Source organism: Pongo abelii, chromosome 19 (assembly GCF_028885655.2).
Source record: "Pongo abelii isolate AG06213 chromosome 19, NHGRI_mPonAbe1-v2.0_pri, whole genome shotgun sequence".
Taxonomy (NCBI): domain Eukaryota; kingdom Metazoa; phylum Chordata; class Mammalia; order Primates; family Hominidae; genus Pongo; species Pongo abelii.
The window spans coordinates 7,318,467-7,335,391 of NC_072004.2; the positions used below are offsets into that span (position 1 = coordinate 7,318,467).

General features: G+C 54.0%; 1 protein-coding gene across 10 annotated transcripts in view; it reads right to left on the reverse strand.

Annotated features, from left to right (window-relative positions):
* The window catches only part of ZBTB4 (zinc finger and BTB domain containing 4), a 34,844-nt gene that overhangs the window by 14,856 nt on the left and 3,063 nt on the right, over positions 1 to 16,925 (reverse strand). For 5 of the 10 annotated variants that reach the window (XM_024235056.3, XM_054536168.2, XM_054536167.2 and 2 more), the window contains exons 2-3: positions 2,811 to 2,881; positions 1,268 to 2,364 (exon numbers count right to left, since the gene is read on the reverse strand). In XM_024235056.3, coding sequence (XP_024090824.2) covers positions 1,268 to 2,355 — 1,088 coding nt within the window. In that variant the 5' untranslated portion in view covers positions 2,356 to 2,364; positions 2,811 to 2,881. Of the gene's footprint in view, positions 1 to 1,267; positions 2,365 to 2,810; positions 2,882 to 3,163; positions 5,507 to 14,602; positions 14,804 to 14,960; positions 15,144 to 15,171; positions 15,371 to 16,925 lie in introns of those variants that run through there. The other 5 variants (XM_054536170.2, XM_009251248.4, XM_054536169.2 and 2 more) reach the window with 5 other exon arrangements.

Below are 16,925 nucleotides of genomic sequence, written 5' to 3' on the forward strand. Positions count from 1 at the left end.
CTGGGACCCAGCCTAACTCACAGAGCCTTCTTCTCAAGCCCAAATGACAGAATGGGGAAATGACTTACGAACAGGGACACCGCGTGGAAACACAAGGCCCTGCTCAGAATAGTGTAATAACTCCCGGACATGCCTGTGCTGCTGCGGTCCTTTCTGGTGAGGGGAGCTTTCTCTTTCCCTCTAGGCCTTCCCCGCAGCAAGCCAGGACGTGGCACAAAGAGGCCCTAACAAACCTCAGCTGATGAACCCTGGAGGCGAGGTTGCAGTGAGCCAAGACTGCACCACTGCACTCCCGCCTGGGCGACAGAGTGAGACTCTGTCAAAAAAAAAAAAAAAAAAAAACCTCAGCTGAAGGAACTGGGGCTGGAGGGAGGCAGACCGGTGAGTGGTGGTGAGCAGGGGCCTCAGGATGGCTTTTTTAAAATTTTTCAAATTGCTTGTAGAGGCTGAGCGCAGTGGCTCATCCCTGTACTGCCAGCACTTTGGGAGGCCGAGGTTGGCAGATCACCTGAGGTCAGGAGTTCAAGAACAGCCTGGCCAACATGGTGAAACCCTGTCTCTACTAAAAATACAAAAATTAGCTGGGCGTGGTGGTGTGCGCCTGTAATCCCAGCTACTCGGGAAGCTGAGGCAGGAGAATCGCTTGAACCCAGGAGGTAGAGGTTGCACTGAGCTGAGATTGCACCACTGCACTCCAGCCTGGGGGACAGAGCAAGACTCGGTCTTAAAAAAAAAAAAATGCCAGGTGTGGTGGCTCACACCTGTAATACCAGCACTTTGGGAGGCCAAGGCAGGCAGATCACGAGATCAGGAGTTCAAGACCATCCTGACCAACATGGTGAAACCCTGACTCTACTAAAAATACACAAAAAAATTAGCTGGGCATGGTGGCGCATGCCTGTAATCCCAGGACTCGGGAGGCTGCGGCAGAATTGCTTGAACTGGGACCTGGGAGGCGGAGGTGGCAGTGAGCCAAGAGCACACCAGTGCACTCCAGCCTGGGCTACAGAGAGAGGCTCTGTCTCAAAAAGAAAAGAAAAGAAAAAAAATTGCTTGTAGAGATGGGGTCTCTATGTTGTCCAGGCTCGTCTCAAACTCCTGGCCTCAAGCGATCCTCTCACCTCAGCCCCCCAAAGTGCTGGGATTACTGCAGCTAGCCTAGTTTCAGGATAACTTTCTAGGCCCTAAGCCCCAACCATTGCCGCCCTTGTTCCTATGATGGCTGAGTGCCGGCCTCCGGCCGCTCCCGTCAGCCTGGATCACTCACCTGCGCTCCCCCGTGTGCCACACCTCATGCTTCGTGCGGTACTCCGCCAGAGCGAACACTTTCTCACAATAGCGGCAGGGGTACTTCCTCCGCCACGAGTGTACATTGCTGTGTCTCTTCAGACTGGACAGGGTCACGTAGGAACGCTCGCAGGCCGCGCACACATACAGCACGTGGCCGCCCACCACCTTCACCACGTGCTCGGGGCCCCCTCGGAAGCCCACCGGTGGAGGCAGGGCTGAGGCGTCCACCCCTGCAGGACCACCAGGGCCAGCGCCCCCAGCTCCCAGCCCTGAAGACCCCCGAGTGCTGGCCCCTCGTCGGCACTGGGCCTCATGGGTCTGCAGCCGTTTGGGATGGATGAAGCTTTTTCCACATTGGGGACAGGGTAGGGACCGCCGGGGCAGGGAGCACTGCAAGTCAGGGGCCTGGGCCTCAGCCCTGTCACCCTCCCACTCCCCAGCTGGCCTGGGCCCGGGCCCAAAGCTGTCCTCTTCAGGCTGCGAGGTGGCCATGGGGGCTGGGGTAGGAGGTACCCAGGCATCACCTCCCTCCCCCAGGCCCTGAAGGCGGGAGATGCCCAGACGGCGCCCCAAAGCTCCAATCTCTGCTACAGCTGCCCCGTCCCCTCCACCACCAGGCAGTGCAAGCCGGGCACTATAGATGAAGTTGAGGACATCAGAAAACGCAGCTGCTGGGACTCCTGGCAACTCCAGGACCCGGGGCGGGGAAGAAGCAGGGGGAGAGGCTGGAGGGGGAGAGGAAGAGGAAGAGGAGGAAGAAGAAGAAGAAGAGGAAGAAGAAGAGGAAGACGAGGAAGAGGAGGAGGAGGAAGAGGCAGCTGTGGTGGTGGCAGGGTTGGGTGCGGCGCCCCCAGTAGCTGGTGGGAGGGGCAGTGGGGCTGAAGTGAGCAGGGCCTCTCTGAAGAAGGGACTTGAAGCAGCCAGGACACTGCGATGAGCAGGGAACTTGGTGTCTCCCGCTATGAGGGTGACGTCACAGAAGAGGCCACGGAGCCGCTGTTCATTGAGCTGGCGCAGGACGGCGGGGGCATGGGATGGGTCCGTCACCTCTGCAGGGGGGGGCATGGTGCCAGCCTAGACAGTGGGAGAAGAGGCCGGGTAGAGTCTCAGAGGCTGGGCAGAGGGCAGGGGCTTCTAAGATCAGGCAGAAAGAGGATCAGGAGCTGCTGGTCAGAAACTAGTGGAAGGCTGAATCACTTCTGGTCACAGAAGTCAGGGTTTGGCCCTTAGCCACCCAAGTCTGGCCAGCATCCAAAACCAGTATGTCTAACTCACTTCTGAGGCTGGAAGAGACTAGAGATACCTCAGGTCATGGTGAAGGTCAAGGGGTCATGACCTCTGAAGTCACAGACTAGAGAGGTAAGCGAGGGAAACCTCTCTCATGGGAAGGAGGAGGAAGCTCCACAACTCCTGATAGCCATTTCACAGAACTCCCTAGCCTAGACAAAATGGCCGCCCCTGCTGGCCTGCTGCCTTGGGTCTACTTTTTCCTCACTGTAGGCCTCTGGGTACCTTCTCACCTGAGAGCACAGCCAACATGGAGTGGGGCGGGGGGTGGCTCAGCGAGTCCCTTCTGCTGGGCCTCTTCCTTCTGCGGAGAAACAGAAATTATGTCAGGGGAACCTAGAGGAAGAGCAGGAGAGGGTCCTCACAGAGGGAAGTGGGAGGAAAAGCCCCCAGGAAGTGGGGAGGGGTGCAGTACTGGCTAGAGAGGACACCTGGATGAGCCCGGACCCCTCCCCGGAGCCTCTGCCAGGTTATTTGTTTAGCTGTGTCCAGTCAAACCTGGGAGGTCACGCAGATTATTGCAGAGCCTTGTTCTGCGGGCCCAGAGAAGTACAGTGACAAGATAATTTGCATATTCCCAATTCACCTCCAAACAATATAGTAGCACAGGTCCAGCCCATAGGTTCAGGGAAGCCTGTCACAGCACTCTCAAGTCCCTTTGGTCCAATCTCCAGGGCTCAGAGGAAGTCAAAGATTTGCATGTTGTCATTTATCACAATGGTCTCGTTTACATATCAAAATAATTTGTGAGTTTTTAAAAATTGGACCTAAGCTGGTAGATATTCAAATTAGGAGAGGACCTCCTCACATTCTTCCAGCCCCATAAATCTTAGAGGGGGGTTTCTGGCCCAGCTGCCAGGCAACCATTGAAGACCACTGACCCATACACAACTGCCAGCTTGCTCCAGTCTCTGGAGGGCACTGGAAAGGCCACAAGACCGGGAGGCCGGGTCCCATGCCTTACTCAGAGACCTGATGCCCTAGGGATCTGGACTTAAAAAGCGGCAGAATCACAACTCCTACCTCACCTCTTGCTGGGAGACTCGTCCAGAGGGAAGAGCAAGGCCAGGCGCGGGGGCTCACGCCTGTAATCCCAGCAGTTTGGGAGGCCAAGAGGTGTGGATCACCTGAGGTCAGGACTTCAAGATCAGCCTGGCCAACACGGTAAAACCCACATCTCTACTAAAAATACAAAAAATTAGCCAGGCGTGGTGGCACGTGCCTGTAATCCCAGCTACTTGGGAGGCTGAGGCAGGAGAATCACTTGAACCTGGGAGCTGGAGGTTGCAGTGAGACGAGGTCACGCCACTGCACTCCAGCCTGGGCAATAAGAGCAAAACTCCGTCTCAAGAAAACCCTCCCAAAAAACAGAGGGAAGAGCAGACAACTGAAACGCAAGCTCAGGCAGTCAGCAGCAGAGAAAGCACCGCACAGCCACCTTCCCCTGCAGGCACCATCAGGGCCTTGAAGACTCTTTTCAGTTGAAGGTTTGAGTTCAAAAGCCAGACTTATCCAAAGTCACACAGCACTGGTAATGACAGGTGGCACCTATTTAGAGATCCAGGCCCGCAGACTTGAGAGCAGAGCTCTCCGGACCCTCTCCTCTGCCCTCCACAAAGCCTGGGAGCTGTCACCCATCTTTGAGGGTGTCCTTCCGTACGCCGTGGGTCACATGTGTCTTCAGAGGTGTCTGGCATCAGGAGTTCCTCATACAATTCCCATCCCCTGAAAAATGTTCTTTCCCATTTATCACTCATACTATCTGGACTCAAAGGCCTTTTCCCCACATATACCCCATCTCACATTCCCCAAAATATTTTCCTGACACCTCTCCTGGATGGGAAGAAGGAAGATGGTAAACAGGGATGATATTCCAAAGTTTTAACAACCCTGTCTGCCAGAGACAGATCAGGTTCTAAGTCAAGTGTTACCCTGTCAGGTGGTGAATTTCAGATAGGTCAGGCATCCTGAGGAAGGGGCCTCACTGCATTCATGCGCTGATGCTCAGGCCTCCCACTTGCTTCCATGATAACCACTGGCTCACTGGGACCCCAAGAGTCAGTGTTTTATTTGGATTACCTCATTTGTTCCTTATCACTACCCTGAAAGGTAGCAGTTAGCTTTCCCTCTTTTTTAATTTTAATTTTAATTTATTTATTTGTTTTGAGATGGAGTCTCGATCTGCGCCCAGACTGGAACGCAGTGGTGTAATCTCAGCTCACTGCAACCTCCGCCTCCTGGGTTCAAGCGATTCTCCGGCCTCAGCCTCCTGAGTAGCTGGGATTACAGGCGTCCACTGCCATGCCTGGCTAATTTTTTGTATTTTTAGTAGAGACACGGTTTCACCGTGTTAGCCAGGGTAATCTTGATCTCCTGACCTGTGACCTGCCTACCTAGGCCTCCCAAAGTGCTGGGATTACGGGCGTGAACCACCATGCCTGGCCACTTTCCCTCTTTAAGGTCGGGCACGGTGGCTCACGCCTGTAATCCCAGCACTTTGGGAGGCCGAGGCGGGCAGATCATCTGAGGTCAGGAGTTCTAGACCAGCCTGGCCAATGTGGCGAAACCCCATCTCTACTAAAAATAAAAAATAAAAAAAATTAGCCAGGCATGGTGGTGAGCGCCTGTAATCCCAGATACTTGGGAGGCTAAGGCAGGAGAATCGCTGGAACCCAGGAAGTAGAGGCTGCAGTGAGCCGAGATCGTGCTGGATGGAGATCAATCCAGCCTGGGTGACAGAGTGAGACTCTGTCTCAAAAAATAAAAATAAAAATAAATAAAAAATAGGCCGGGCACGGTGGCTCACGCCTGTAATCCTAGCAGTTTGGGAGGCCGAGGCAGGTGGATCACGAGGTCAAGAGATTGAGACCATCCTGGCCAACATGGTGAAACCCTGTCTCTACTGAAAATACAAAAATTAGCCGGACGTGGTGGTGGGCACCTGTAGTCCCAGCTACTCGGGAGGCTGGGGCAGGAGAATCACTTGAATCCGGGAGGCGGAGGTTGCAGTGAACCGAGATTGTGTCACTGCACTCCAGCCTGGTGACAGAACGAGACTGCCTCAAAAAATAAATAAATAAATAAAATGACAGACTATGGGCTGGGTGCAGTGGCTCACACTTGTAATCCCAGCACTTTGGAAGGCTGAGGCAGATGGATCCCTTGAGCTCAGGGGTTCGAAACCAGCCTGGGCAAGATGGAGAAACCTGGTCTCTACAAAAAATACAAAAATTAGCCAGGTGTGGTGGCGTGCACCTATAGTCCCAGCTACTCAGGAGGCTGAGGTGGGAGCATCCCTTAAGCCCAGGAGTTCAAGGCTGCAGTGTGCTACGATTATGCCACTGCACTCCAGCCTGAGTGACAGAACAAGACCCTGTCTCAAAAAAATAAAATAGGCTGAGCATGGTGGCTCATGCCTGTAATCCCAGCACTTTAGGAGGCCGAGGTGGGTGGATCACCTGAAGTTCAGGAGCTCGAGACCAGCCTGGCCAACATGGTGAAACACCATCTCTACTTAAAATATAAAAAATTAGCAGGGCATGGAGGTGGGCACCTGTAATCCCAGCTACTTAGGAGGCTGAGGCAGGAGAATCACTTGAACCCAGGAGGCAAAGGTTGCAGTAAGCCGAGATCGCACCATTGCACTCCAGCTTGGGCAACAAGAATGAAACTTCGTCTCAAAATAAATAAAATGTCAGATTATCGCTTATAGATGCTAGGTAGCTGGCCTAAGGACGTATGACCAGCTAGTAGCAGGGCTGGGATCTGATCCCAGGAAGTTTGGCTCCAAAGCCTGTGTTCCTGATGACTTCACCACATATTAATGAACGACATGTTTATGGCACCCACTAGGGCACAAATATCCTACCTGGGTGCCTTTCTGAAAATTAGAAGCAAGGTTCTTTCCTCCAGGAAGTAGCAGCCCTGTGTAGGTGGGCAAAGTCAAGGTTTGCCTCCAGTCCCCATTCACCCCATTGGCTGGGCCTGCCAACCTGCACAATCATATGTGGTGGGCTATGCATGTGTGACTGTGTGCTGACTGCCACAGTACTTGGATGAGATCTGTCAGGGCTTCTTAGAACTAGAGACACCCAGTGCTGGACTGGCCCTTAGAGATCACAACACAATCATTGTCATCATGGTCTCTGTAGCTGCCATTTATGAAATTTTTTTTTTTTTTTTTGAGACAGGGTCTCATTCTGTTGCCCAAGCTGGAGCGCAGTGGTGTGAACATCACTCACTGCAGCCTCGACCTCCTGGAATCAAATGATCCTCCTGCCTCAGCCTCCTGAGTATCTGGGACCATAGGCTTATGTGACAATGCCTGGATACTTTATTTATTTACTTTTGTAAAGATGGGGTCTTGCCATGTTGCCCAGGCTTGAAATACTTATGATGTGCAAAGTATAATGCTAAGCATTTTATCTGTATCATCTCATTTCAACACTCACAATGGTCAGTGAGAGAACAGGCTTAGAGAAATCAAATACTCTAAACTCCTCCCTTTCAGGTAGAAGGAAGGTAGTGATGGGGTTATTTGCCTCTGGTTTTGTTGCTAGCCAACCCAGCGTTTGGACGCAGCTTGAGTTAAACTGCCCTATCCTGGCTACTGCCCTGCAAGGCCTTATAGGAAGTGGAAAAGACTAGCTATGTGACCCCAGGCAGGTTACTTAACCTCTCTGTATCTGTTTCTTTGTCCATACAGTGGGGACAATTAATAGTTCCTACCTTGTGGGGTTGTTGTAAAGATTAAATGAGCTAACAACTGGCAATATTTAGTTCGTAGAACTCAGTCCTGGAAAACGGTGGGGAGAAGTAGTGAAGAAAAAAAGGCACAAATTGGGCTTCCTGGTAGGTTTGGTGGCTCTGTGGTTTTAGAGTTTTTTATTTGTTTGTTCTTACCATTTCTCTACTCTTCAGTGCCTGTGTGACCTCAGATGTGCCACTGAGGTGGGGATCTGAGCATGGACACCAGACACACCCTACATCTTGCGGTTCCCTCTGGTTGGAATGTTCTTTCCTCCAGATAGCCTCATGCAGTGAACCCCAACTTCCTTTAAGCCTTGACTTAGAAGCCACCTTCTCCTGAGGCCTTCCCTGGCCACTCCCCACCTTCTAAAACTTCCTATCTCCCGACCCTACTTTATTTTGCTCCTTGGTACTTATTAACACTTTTTTTTTTTTTTTTTTTTTTTTGAGACAGAGTCCAGCTCTGTCGCCCAGGCTGGAGTGCAGTGGTGCGATCTGGGCTCACTGCAACCTCCGCCTCCCAGGTTCCACCAATTCTCCTGCCTCAGCCTCCCGAGTAGCTGGGATTATAGGTGCCCGACACCATGCCTGGCTAATTTTTTTTTCTTTTTTTTTGAGACAGTCTTACTCTGCTGCCCAGGCTGGAGTGCAGTGGCGTGATCTCGGCTCACTGCAACCTCCGCCTCCCCAGTTCAACCAATTCTTTGCCTCAGCCTCCCGAGTAGCTGAGATTACAGGCGCCTGCCACCACGTCCAGCTAATTTTTGTATTTCTAGTAGAGATGAGGTTTCACCATCTTGGCCACGCTAGTCTTGAAATCCCAACCTCGTGATCCACCCGCCTTGGCCTCCCAAAGTGCTGGGATTACAGGCGTGAGCCACCACGCCCAGCCTGGCTAATTTTTTTGTATTTTTAGTAGAGGTGGGGTTTCACCATGCTGGCCAGGCTGGTTTTGAACTCCTGACCTCAAGTGATCTGCCCGCCTCTGCCTCTCCAACTGCTAGGATTACAAGAGTTAGCCACGGCACCTGGCCATTCTTTTTTTTTTTTTTTTTTTTTGAGACGAGGTCTCACTCCGTTGCCCAGGTTGGAGTGCAGTGGCACAATCACGGTTCATTGCAGCCTCAACCTCCCAGGCTCTCATGACCTCCCACCTCAGCATCCCTAGTAGCTGGCACCACAGGTGCACACCACAATGCCCAGTTAATTTATTTTTTATTTTTAGTAGAGATTGGATCTCTCTATGTTGGCCAGGCTGGTCTTGAACTCCTGGGTTCAAGTGATCCTTCTGCCTTGGCCTCCCAAAGTGCTGGGATGATATGCATGAGCCACTGAAACTGGCCCAACTGCTTTTCTTTTTCTTTTTTTGTGGGGGACAGAGTCTAGCTCTGTCGCCCAGGCTGGAGTGCAGTGGCACAATCTCAGCTCACTGCAACCTCCACCTCCCGGGTCCAAGCGATTCTCCTGCCTCAACCTCCCCAGTCACTGGGACTATAGGCGCGTGCCACCACTTTTTTTTTTTTTTTTTTTGAGACAGAGTCTCGCTCTGTCACCCAGGCTGGAGTGCAGTGGTGTGATCTTGGCTCACTGCAAGCTCCACCTCCCGGGTTCATGCCATTCTCCTGCCTCAGCCTCCAGAGTAGCTGGGACTACAGGTGCCCACCACCACTCCTGGCTAATTTTTTTTTGTATTTTTAGTAGAGATGGGGTTTCACCATGTTAGCCAGGATGGTCTTGATCTCCTGACCTTGTGATCCACCCACTTCAGCATCCCAAAGTGCAGGGATTACAGGCATGAGCCACTGCGCCTGGCCAGGCCCAGCTAATTTTTGTATTTTTAGTAGAGATGGGGTTTCACCATGTTGGCCTGGCTAGTCTTGAACTCCTGACCTCAGGTGATCTCCCCGCCTCAGCCTCCCAAAGTGCTGGGATTACAGAGCCTGGCCAATTGTTTATCTTTTTTTGAGACGGGATCTTGCTCTGTTGCCCAGGCTGGAGTACAATGGTGAGTTTGAGGCTCACTGCAGCCTTAACCTCCTGGGCTCAAGTGATCCTCTCACCTGTCAGCCTTCTGAGTAGCTGGGACTACAGGTACCTGCCACCATGCCCAGCTAATTTTTGTATTTTTTGTAGAGATGAGGTTTCACCATGTTCCCCAGGGCTGGTACTGAATTCCTGGTCTCAAGCAATCCGCCCAGCTCAGCCTCCCAAAGTGCTGGGATTATAGTGGAAAGCCACCGCGCCCAGCTCCTATTTCTTATTTATCTCTGGAATGTAAGCTCCAAGGGGTAAAAGGTAGGAATGTTTTTGGTTTTGTTTTGTTTTTGAGATGGATGGCATCTTGCTCTGTTGCCCAGGCTGGAGCACAGTGGCACAATCTCTCTCGGCTCACTGCAACCTCTGCCTCCTGGGTTCAAGCAATTCTCCTGCCTCAGCCTCCCAAAAACCTGGAACTACAGGCATATGCCACCACAACCGGCTAATTTTTGTATTTTTAGTAGAGACAGGGTTTCACCATGTTGGCCAGGCTGGTCTCGAACTCCTGACCTCAGGTGATCCACCCGTCTTGGCCTCCCAAAGCACTGGAATTACAGGCGTGAGCCACTATGGCCAGACTTTTTTTTTTTTTTTTTTTTGACATGAGGTCTTGCTTTGTCACCCAGGCTGTAGTGCAGTGGTGTCACCACAGCTCCCTGCAGCCTTGACCTCCCCCAGGCTCAGGTGATTCTCTCATTACAGCCTCCCAAGTAGCTGGGACTACAGGCATATGCCACCACGCCCAGTGAATGTTTTGTATTTTTAGTAGAGATAGGGCTTCACCAAGTTGCCCAGGTTGGTCTTGAACTCCTGGGATCAAGCAGTTCACCACCTTGGACACCCAAAGTGTTGGAATTACAGGTGTGAGCCACAGCACCCGGCCAAGGGTAGGGAGTTTTGTTTGCTTTGTTCATTGCTGTATCTCAAGTCTTTAGAATAGGGCCTAGCACGTAATAGGTGGTAAAAACAAAACAAAAAAACTGGTAAATGAATGAACCTGTCCTCAAAGTCCATCCTCCAGGACGGAAGCCATCATCCACGCCGGACTGAGTTGGCCCGGAGATAGGGATGACAATTATAACTTGACCACTTCTGGGCCAGGCACAGTGGCGCACACCTGTAATCCCAGCACTTTGGGAGGCTGAGGTGGGCAGATCACTTGAGGTCAGGAGTTCCAGACCAGCCTGGCCAACATGATGAAACCCCATCTGTACTAAAAATAGAAAAATTAGCTGGGTGTGGTGGTGCATGCTTGTAACCCCAGCTACTCAGGTGGCTGAGGCAGGAGAATTGCTTGAACCGGGGAGGTGGCAGTTGCAGCGAGCAGAGATTGCGCCACTGCATTCCAGCCTGGGCGACAGAGTGAGACTCTGCCTCAAAAAAAAAAAAAAAAAAAAGGCCAGGTATGGCCAGCTCACGCCTGTAATCCCAGCACTTTGGGAGGCCAAGACAGGTGGATCACCTGAGGTCAGGGATTGACCACCCACCTGGCCAACATGGTGAGACCAGCCTGGCCAACATGGTGAAACTCGGTCTCTACTGAAAATAAAAAATTAGCTGGGCGTAGTGGCGGGCACCTGTAACTCCAGCTACCCGGGAGGCTGAGGCAGGAGAAACACCTGAACTCAGAAGGTGGAGGTTGCAGTGAGCCGAGATCATGCCATTGCATTCCAGCCTGGGCAACAAGAGAGAAATTCCGTCTCAAAAAAAATTAAAAGAAACCATAAATAAGTTGACCACTCTGGAGTCCTCACAATTTGCTTCATACTCTTCTTGGGGCCTCACACACATTATCTCATTTAATGGTATTCTCAGTACAGCCACCCACAGTAGGTTTTATATTATCCTGCTGCCCAGGCTGGAGTGCAGTGGCGCGATCTCGGCTCACTGCAGCCTCCGTCTCCCGGGTTCAAGCAATTCTCCTGCCTCAGCCTCCAGAGTCGCTGGGATTTCACGCCCAGCTAGTTTTTGTATTTTTAGTAGAGCCAGGGTTTCTCCATGTTGGCCAGGCTGGTCTTGAACTCCTGACTTCAGGTGATCCACCTGCCTTGGCTTCCCAAAGTTCTGGGATTACAGGCATGGGCCACTGCGCCCGGCCATATTATTCTAATTTTACAGAAGAGGAAACTGAGGCTCAGAGAGGGATATACCTTACTCGAGGTCGCACAGCTTGTAAGCAGCAATCAAGATTCAAATCTAGGCCCAGCTGACCCCAGATGCTCAATCTTTCCCTCTGCCATACTGCTAGACCTGGCCCTGAAGAGGCCTATGGCCCGCCAGCTGGTTACATAAACCACCGCACAAGGTCTCACGTGCTAAGTGCTAAATGTGTCATGTCTGACTCCACCCTTTCCCTCGCTTCCACATCCAGCAGTCATCAAGTGTGGCTGAAATCGCCGCCGAGCCTGGGAATGGCTCTGGAAATATTCCCTTCGATAGCTCAGGTCCTTGTTAACACTCACGTGGTCCCAGGTTATGGCCTCCCAGCTATCCCCTGGCCTCCAGGCTTACCTTCCTCCATCCAGCCCTCCTCCCCCTGAGGGCCAACATCCCTAACCACAGTTCAGGACTATCACTCCTGGGCTCAAAACCTCCACTGGTCCCCACTGATTCTAGAAGAAAGTTCAAATTCTTCTACCAGGCAGTCAAGGGCTCTGGTCTACCTTCAATCTTCCTTTTTAATCTTGCTTTGTGTTATCCTCTTCAAACACACAGTACTTCGTGTGAGCCAGGCACGGTGGCACATACCCATAGTCCCAGCTACTCAGGAGGCTGCAGCTAGAGGATTGCTTGAGCCCAGGAGTTTGAGTCCAGCCTGGGCAACATATTGAGACCCCGTCTCTAAACAAATGAACAAAACCCCAGATACCCAGTGTGCCCTCCAGCTTCTCCATGACCCACACCTTCACGCCTTTGCCTGTGCTGGCTTGTCCTGCCAGAAATGCTCTTTCCCCAAGCTTGTCAAAATCCCTCCAAAACGTTAAGATCTAACTCCAAGGCCACCTCCTTCTTGGCCCTCCCTGATCCACAGGATGAGAACAATCACTCCTTCCTCTGACTCATCAACCTTTTGTGCTCCTATGGCCAGCATCCACCTTATACAGCAGCAGAGACTCAGGTTCTCATGCCCTCGGCTGGGGCTCCCTGAGCATCCGGGTCTTCTGAAATGGACTGCTGCAAATGCTAAGTTCTGCAGCAACTGGGGAGAAGAGTGTTGGAGGGAGTTGCACAGAAAGGACCATCCGCTGAATGTTCCAGAAGGCAGCAGAGTACAGTAGTTAAGAGCACAAGATCTTCAACCTGATTGCCCGGGTTCAAATACAGCTTCACCTCTTACTAGCTAAGTGACTTGGGGCAAATTACTTAACTTCTCTGGACCTCAGCTGCCTCACTTGAAAAAGGGAGGTAATTAGAGTGCCTACTTCACGGTGTTGTTCTGAGGACAGAGTGGCCACATGTAAGTGCCCTGAGGACAGGCTGGTGCACGGTCAGTGCTAAGCAAGTGTGTGCTGCCATTATTATCAGCAAAGCCCCAAGAAGGGAATTCCCAGTCCTGGGGGAGGGCTGACAGGGGCTGGCATAGGCACAGCCCCCAGACTATAGCCACTTTCCGAGTCCGTTTCCCATGTGCTTTTGGAAGATACGCAGGGCAGGCAATCAGCCCCATTCTGCAGATGAGGAACTGAGCTTCCTTCAGATCAAGTGCCAGTGAGGGAATGGTGAAGACGCCAGAGCTCCTCAGCCCTGGACCATGGCTCCTTTCTCTTCACCAGACCATCACTGTGCACCTGTTGTGCAGGCTCCCACAGCGGCCACCCCTTCCCAGCCCCCCATGCCGGAGGGCCTGTCCGCAGCACCCTCCCTTCCCCCACGTACACACATCCTTCCAGTGGGGCCGGGCACGGTAGACAGTGGTGTGCAGGCTTGGAATGCACTCGCACACACACCCCTAGAAGGGCCCAGTCCCCAAAGGTGAGGAAAACCTGTTCTGAGGAATTTGCCTAGTGAGCGAATTCCATTCTGAGGCCCTTCCACCGTTGCAGGAGTGGGGCCCAGTGTGCGTCAGAGATACCCACAAGGGGGGCAGAGAGAGGGAGAGGGTGAAGCGGGAGGAGGCTGAAAACTTCACGTTTCTTTTTTCCATTTTAGTGACAAGAGTCACACCCAGCCTTTACATAAACATGGCCAAGGAGCCGCTCTGTCTAAGCTTACTTCCCTTGTGGCCGCCCAGCCTCTCCTCCGGGTGACCCTGACACGCTGAGCAGGCTGATGAGGGGCAAACACACAGACCCTGCAAAGATTAGCTGGGCCGTCTGACAACACCCATGCCTCCCGCCGGCCGCCATGCGCTACCCTGCATTTATCTCCTGCCTTCCTCATACCAAATCCCCTCCCCAGCCCCACCACCACTTAAGCACACAGACGGCAGGCACGCACACACAGCCTGCTTGCGACTGGCCTCTTGGGTCTGAGGCCCATACTGCCCTTGTCACGCCACCTCCCTCCCCACATGTGTTTTCTGACCAGCTTGCCTACCAGCTCAGCAGCCCGGACAGGCTCCTACAAACAACGTCACAAAAGAATCCTGTGGAGAACGTTGCAAACACACAACCTTCCCCTCGCTTGGCTGCCCATGTTCCCATAAACACAACTGGCACATTCCACCTCGAGCCCCTCACACCAGTGCTAGCTGACCCACAGGTGCCTGGGGTTCCTCACTCCTCTCATGATCTTCGGGATCTGAGTTCTAGACGCGCAGCGCCCATGCAACGCGCTCATCACAGACACGCAAACCCATCCATCGCCCTCTTCACCACTGGACCACACCTCAGCAGGGCCACAGAAATGGGATCCAGACGTGACGCCTTCTGACTCAAAGGCCCACAACCGCCCCCTCCAAAAGGGCACATACACTGCATCCTGGCACCCTCCGCAACACATACAGCATGACAGCTCTGCAGAAAACAGTTCATAAACAGGTCATAGGTGCAGCACAAGACACACATGCGAGAAAACACATGCTGTAGAAAACATACAGCCCCACATCGAACAAACTCCGCACCCAGCATGCTGTGCCCTGCTCAGAATACCCATCTGTCACCCAAAGCCACAGGGCTCGTCTTGTAACTCTGCCCCACAACACTGGACACCCCTCCTGGCTTTCTATCTCCATGGCCCAGGGAGGGCCCTACCCAGACCCCTGGCTGCCAGCAAACGGTGGTGCCCAGGAGAGGTTTACCTTGCCCCACCACACAGCACGAGACACACGATCTCCAAGACTCACAGCCACAACCCTGCCCCGACGGCGCGGCAGTTCCGGGGCCCCAGCTCGCCCTGCGCACCCCGCACACCCCAACTCTGGGGCGCTCGGCGGCCCACCCCTCCCCCTCTCTGCCTGGCTCCTACGCCATCACCCTCCCAGCAGCTTGCAGCGCTTGCCCGGGCTCACACCCGCCCCACCCCACCCCCAACCTGCCCCACGGGGGGAGGGGGCCATTAGGCTGCAGAATTAACCCTTCAAAGAGGGAGTGAGCGCCTCCCCTTCCACGGCCCCAGGCCATCGCGTCCCACGGCCGCCCCTCGCTCGGACGCCATACCAGGGCCCCCTTAGTCGCCCCCCAGCGTCGTGCGCGCCCGGGGGCGGGGCCAGGCTCAGCCCCCGACCCCTGCGCCCCCAGGTCAACCCCAAAAGAGAGCGGTCTGGGCGCGGGGCGCGGTCGGGGCTCCCGCGGCGCCGGGCAGCGGAGAGGGGGCCTGGCAGTTGGCTCCGGTCCGCCCTGGCCCTGCCCAGTTCGCCCCGGGGCCCACCTGACTGCGATGGCGCCGCGTCCGCCAGGCCCGGCTCATCACCGTGGCCGCCCCCGGCCGCTCCGGTTTCGCCCGCCTCCAGCTCCGGCTCCGGCTCCAGCTCCGGCCCTGGCCCCCCCAGCGCCTGGCCCCGGCCCGGCCCCGCTGCCGCCGCCGCCGCCGCCGCTGACATCATCGGCTCCCCCCGCCCCGGTCCTACCCCCACCCCCACCCCCGGAAACAGTCCCCCCCCAGCGCCGCCGCCGCCGCCGAGAGGAGGCCGGCGCAGCGCAGCCGACACCGACACAAAGCTCCGAGCGCCCGACGGCCTTCCCCAGGACTGATCCCCGCGGCAGGACACTGCGCCGCGCTGGGCCACCGGGCGGGTGGACACCGAGCGGGGCGCGGGCCGGGCTGCAGCATCCCGGCAGGGGCGCAAGACCACCGACCCCCAGGGAAAGGGCTCCCTCCGCCCTTCCTCCTGCACGCCCTTCACTCAGCGGTGCACACTGCCTGAAAGCATAACACACAGGCTCTCAGGGTGCAGACATGACATGGCAGACTCATAATCAGGCCCAGTGGGACTCACAGACCCAGAGTCGGCACACTCAAAGAGGGCCAGCCCTGGACACACACACACACACACCCTCTCCAGGAATGCGCAGGAAAGCTCAGCAGGCCGCGGAAAAGGAAGGCCCTGGCCCTGCACACGGGGCACACATGAACGACCACTAGCGCAAATGAACACACGAAGCTGGCTGGGTACTTTGTCCCCACCAGCAGATAGATCCACATCTGTATACTTGAACATAAATGCAGAGGCCTTGGTGTCGGCCTCTGGGGACAGCATCAACAAAACACCAGGTGGAAGCACACACAGAAAAAACACATTCCTGAAACTCCACAGGGACAATCCCAAGAACTCCTCCCTGGTGCTGGAAAATTAAAAACTAAGGAGATGGAGGAGCCAGGCTTCACAGCTCCTTGCCTTAAAACCTCTCTGAGGCTGGGCGCGGTGGTTCACGCCTGTAATCCCAGCACTTTGGGAGGCCGAGTGGGCGGATCACGAGGTCAGGAGATCGAGACCATCCTGGCTAACACGGTGAAACCCTGTCTCTACTAAAAATACAAAAAAATTAGCCAGGCATGGTGGCGGGCGCCTGTGGTCCCAGCTACTCGGGAGGTTGAGGCAGGAGAATGGCGTGAACCTGGGAGGCGGAGCTTGCAGTGAGCCGAGATCTCGCCACTGCACGCCAGCCTGGGCGACAAAGACTCTGTCTCAAAAACAAACAAACAAAAAAAAACCTCTCTGAAACAATGCAAGATATAAATAAACAAATTAATGTAAAGCACAGAGCTAGCCCTAAAAAGAATAAGAATCAGACAAACTTTGGAGTCATGGAGACATAAATAGAAAAGAAGCAGAGTTGGGCTGGGCACGGTGGCTCACGCCTGTAATCCCACCACTTTGGGAGGCCGGGTGGGGTGGGGTGGATCACTTGAGGTAAGGAGTTCAAGACCAGCATGGCCAACATGGAGAAACCCCATCTCTATTAAAAATAAAAAATCAGCGGGGTGTGGTGGCACATGCCTGTAATCCCAGCTACTTGGGAGGATAAGGTAGGAGAATTGCTTGAACCCGGGAGGTGGAGGGTGCGGTGAGCCGAGATTGCGCCACTGCACCCCAGCCTGGGCAAGAAGAGCAAAACTTCGTCTCAAAAAAAAAAAAAAAAAAAAAATAGCCAGGTGTGGTGGCGCATGCTTGTAATCCCAGC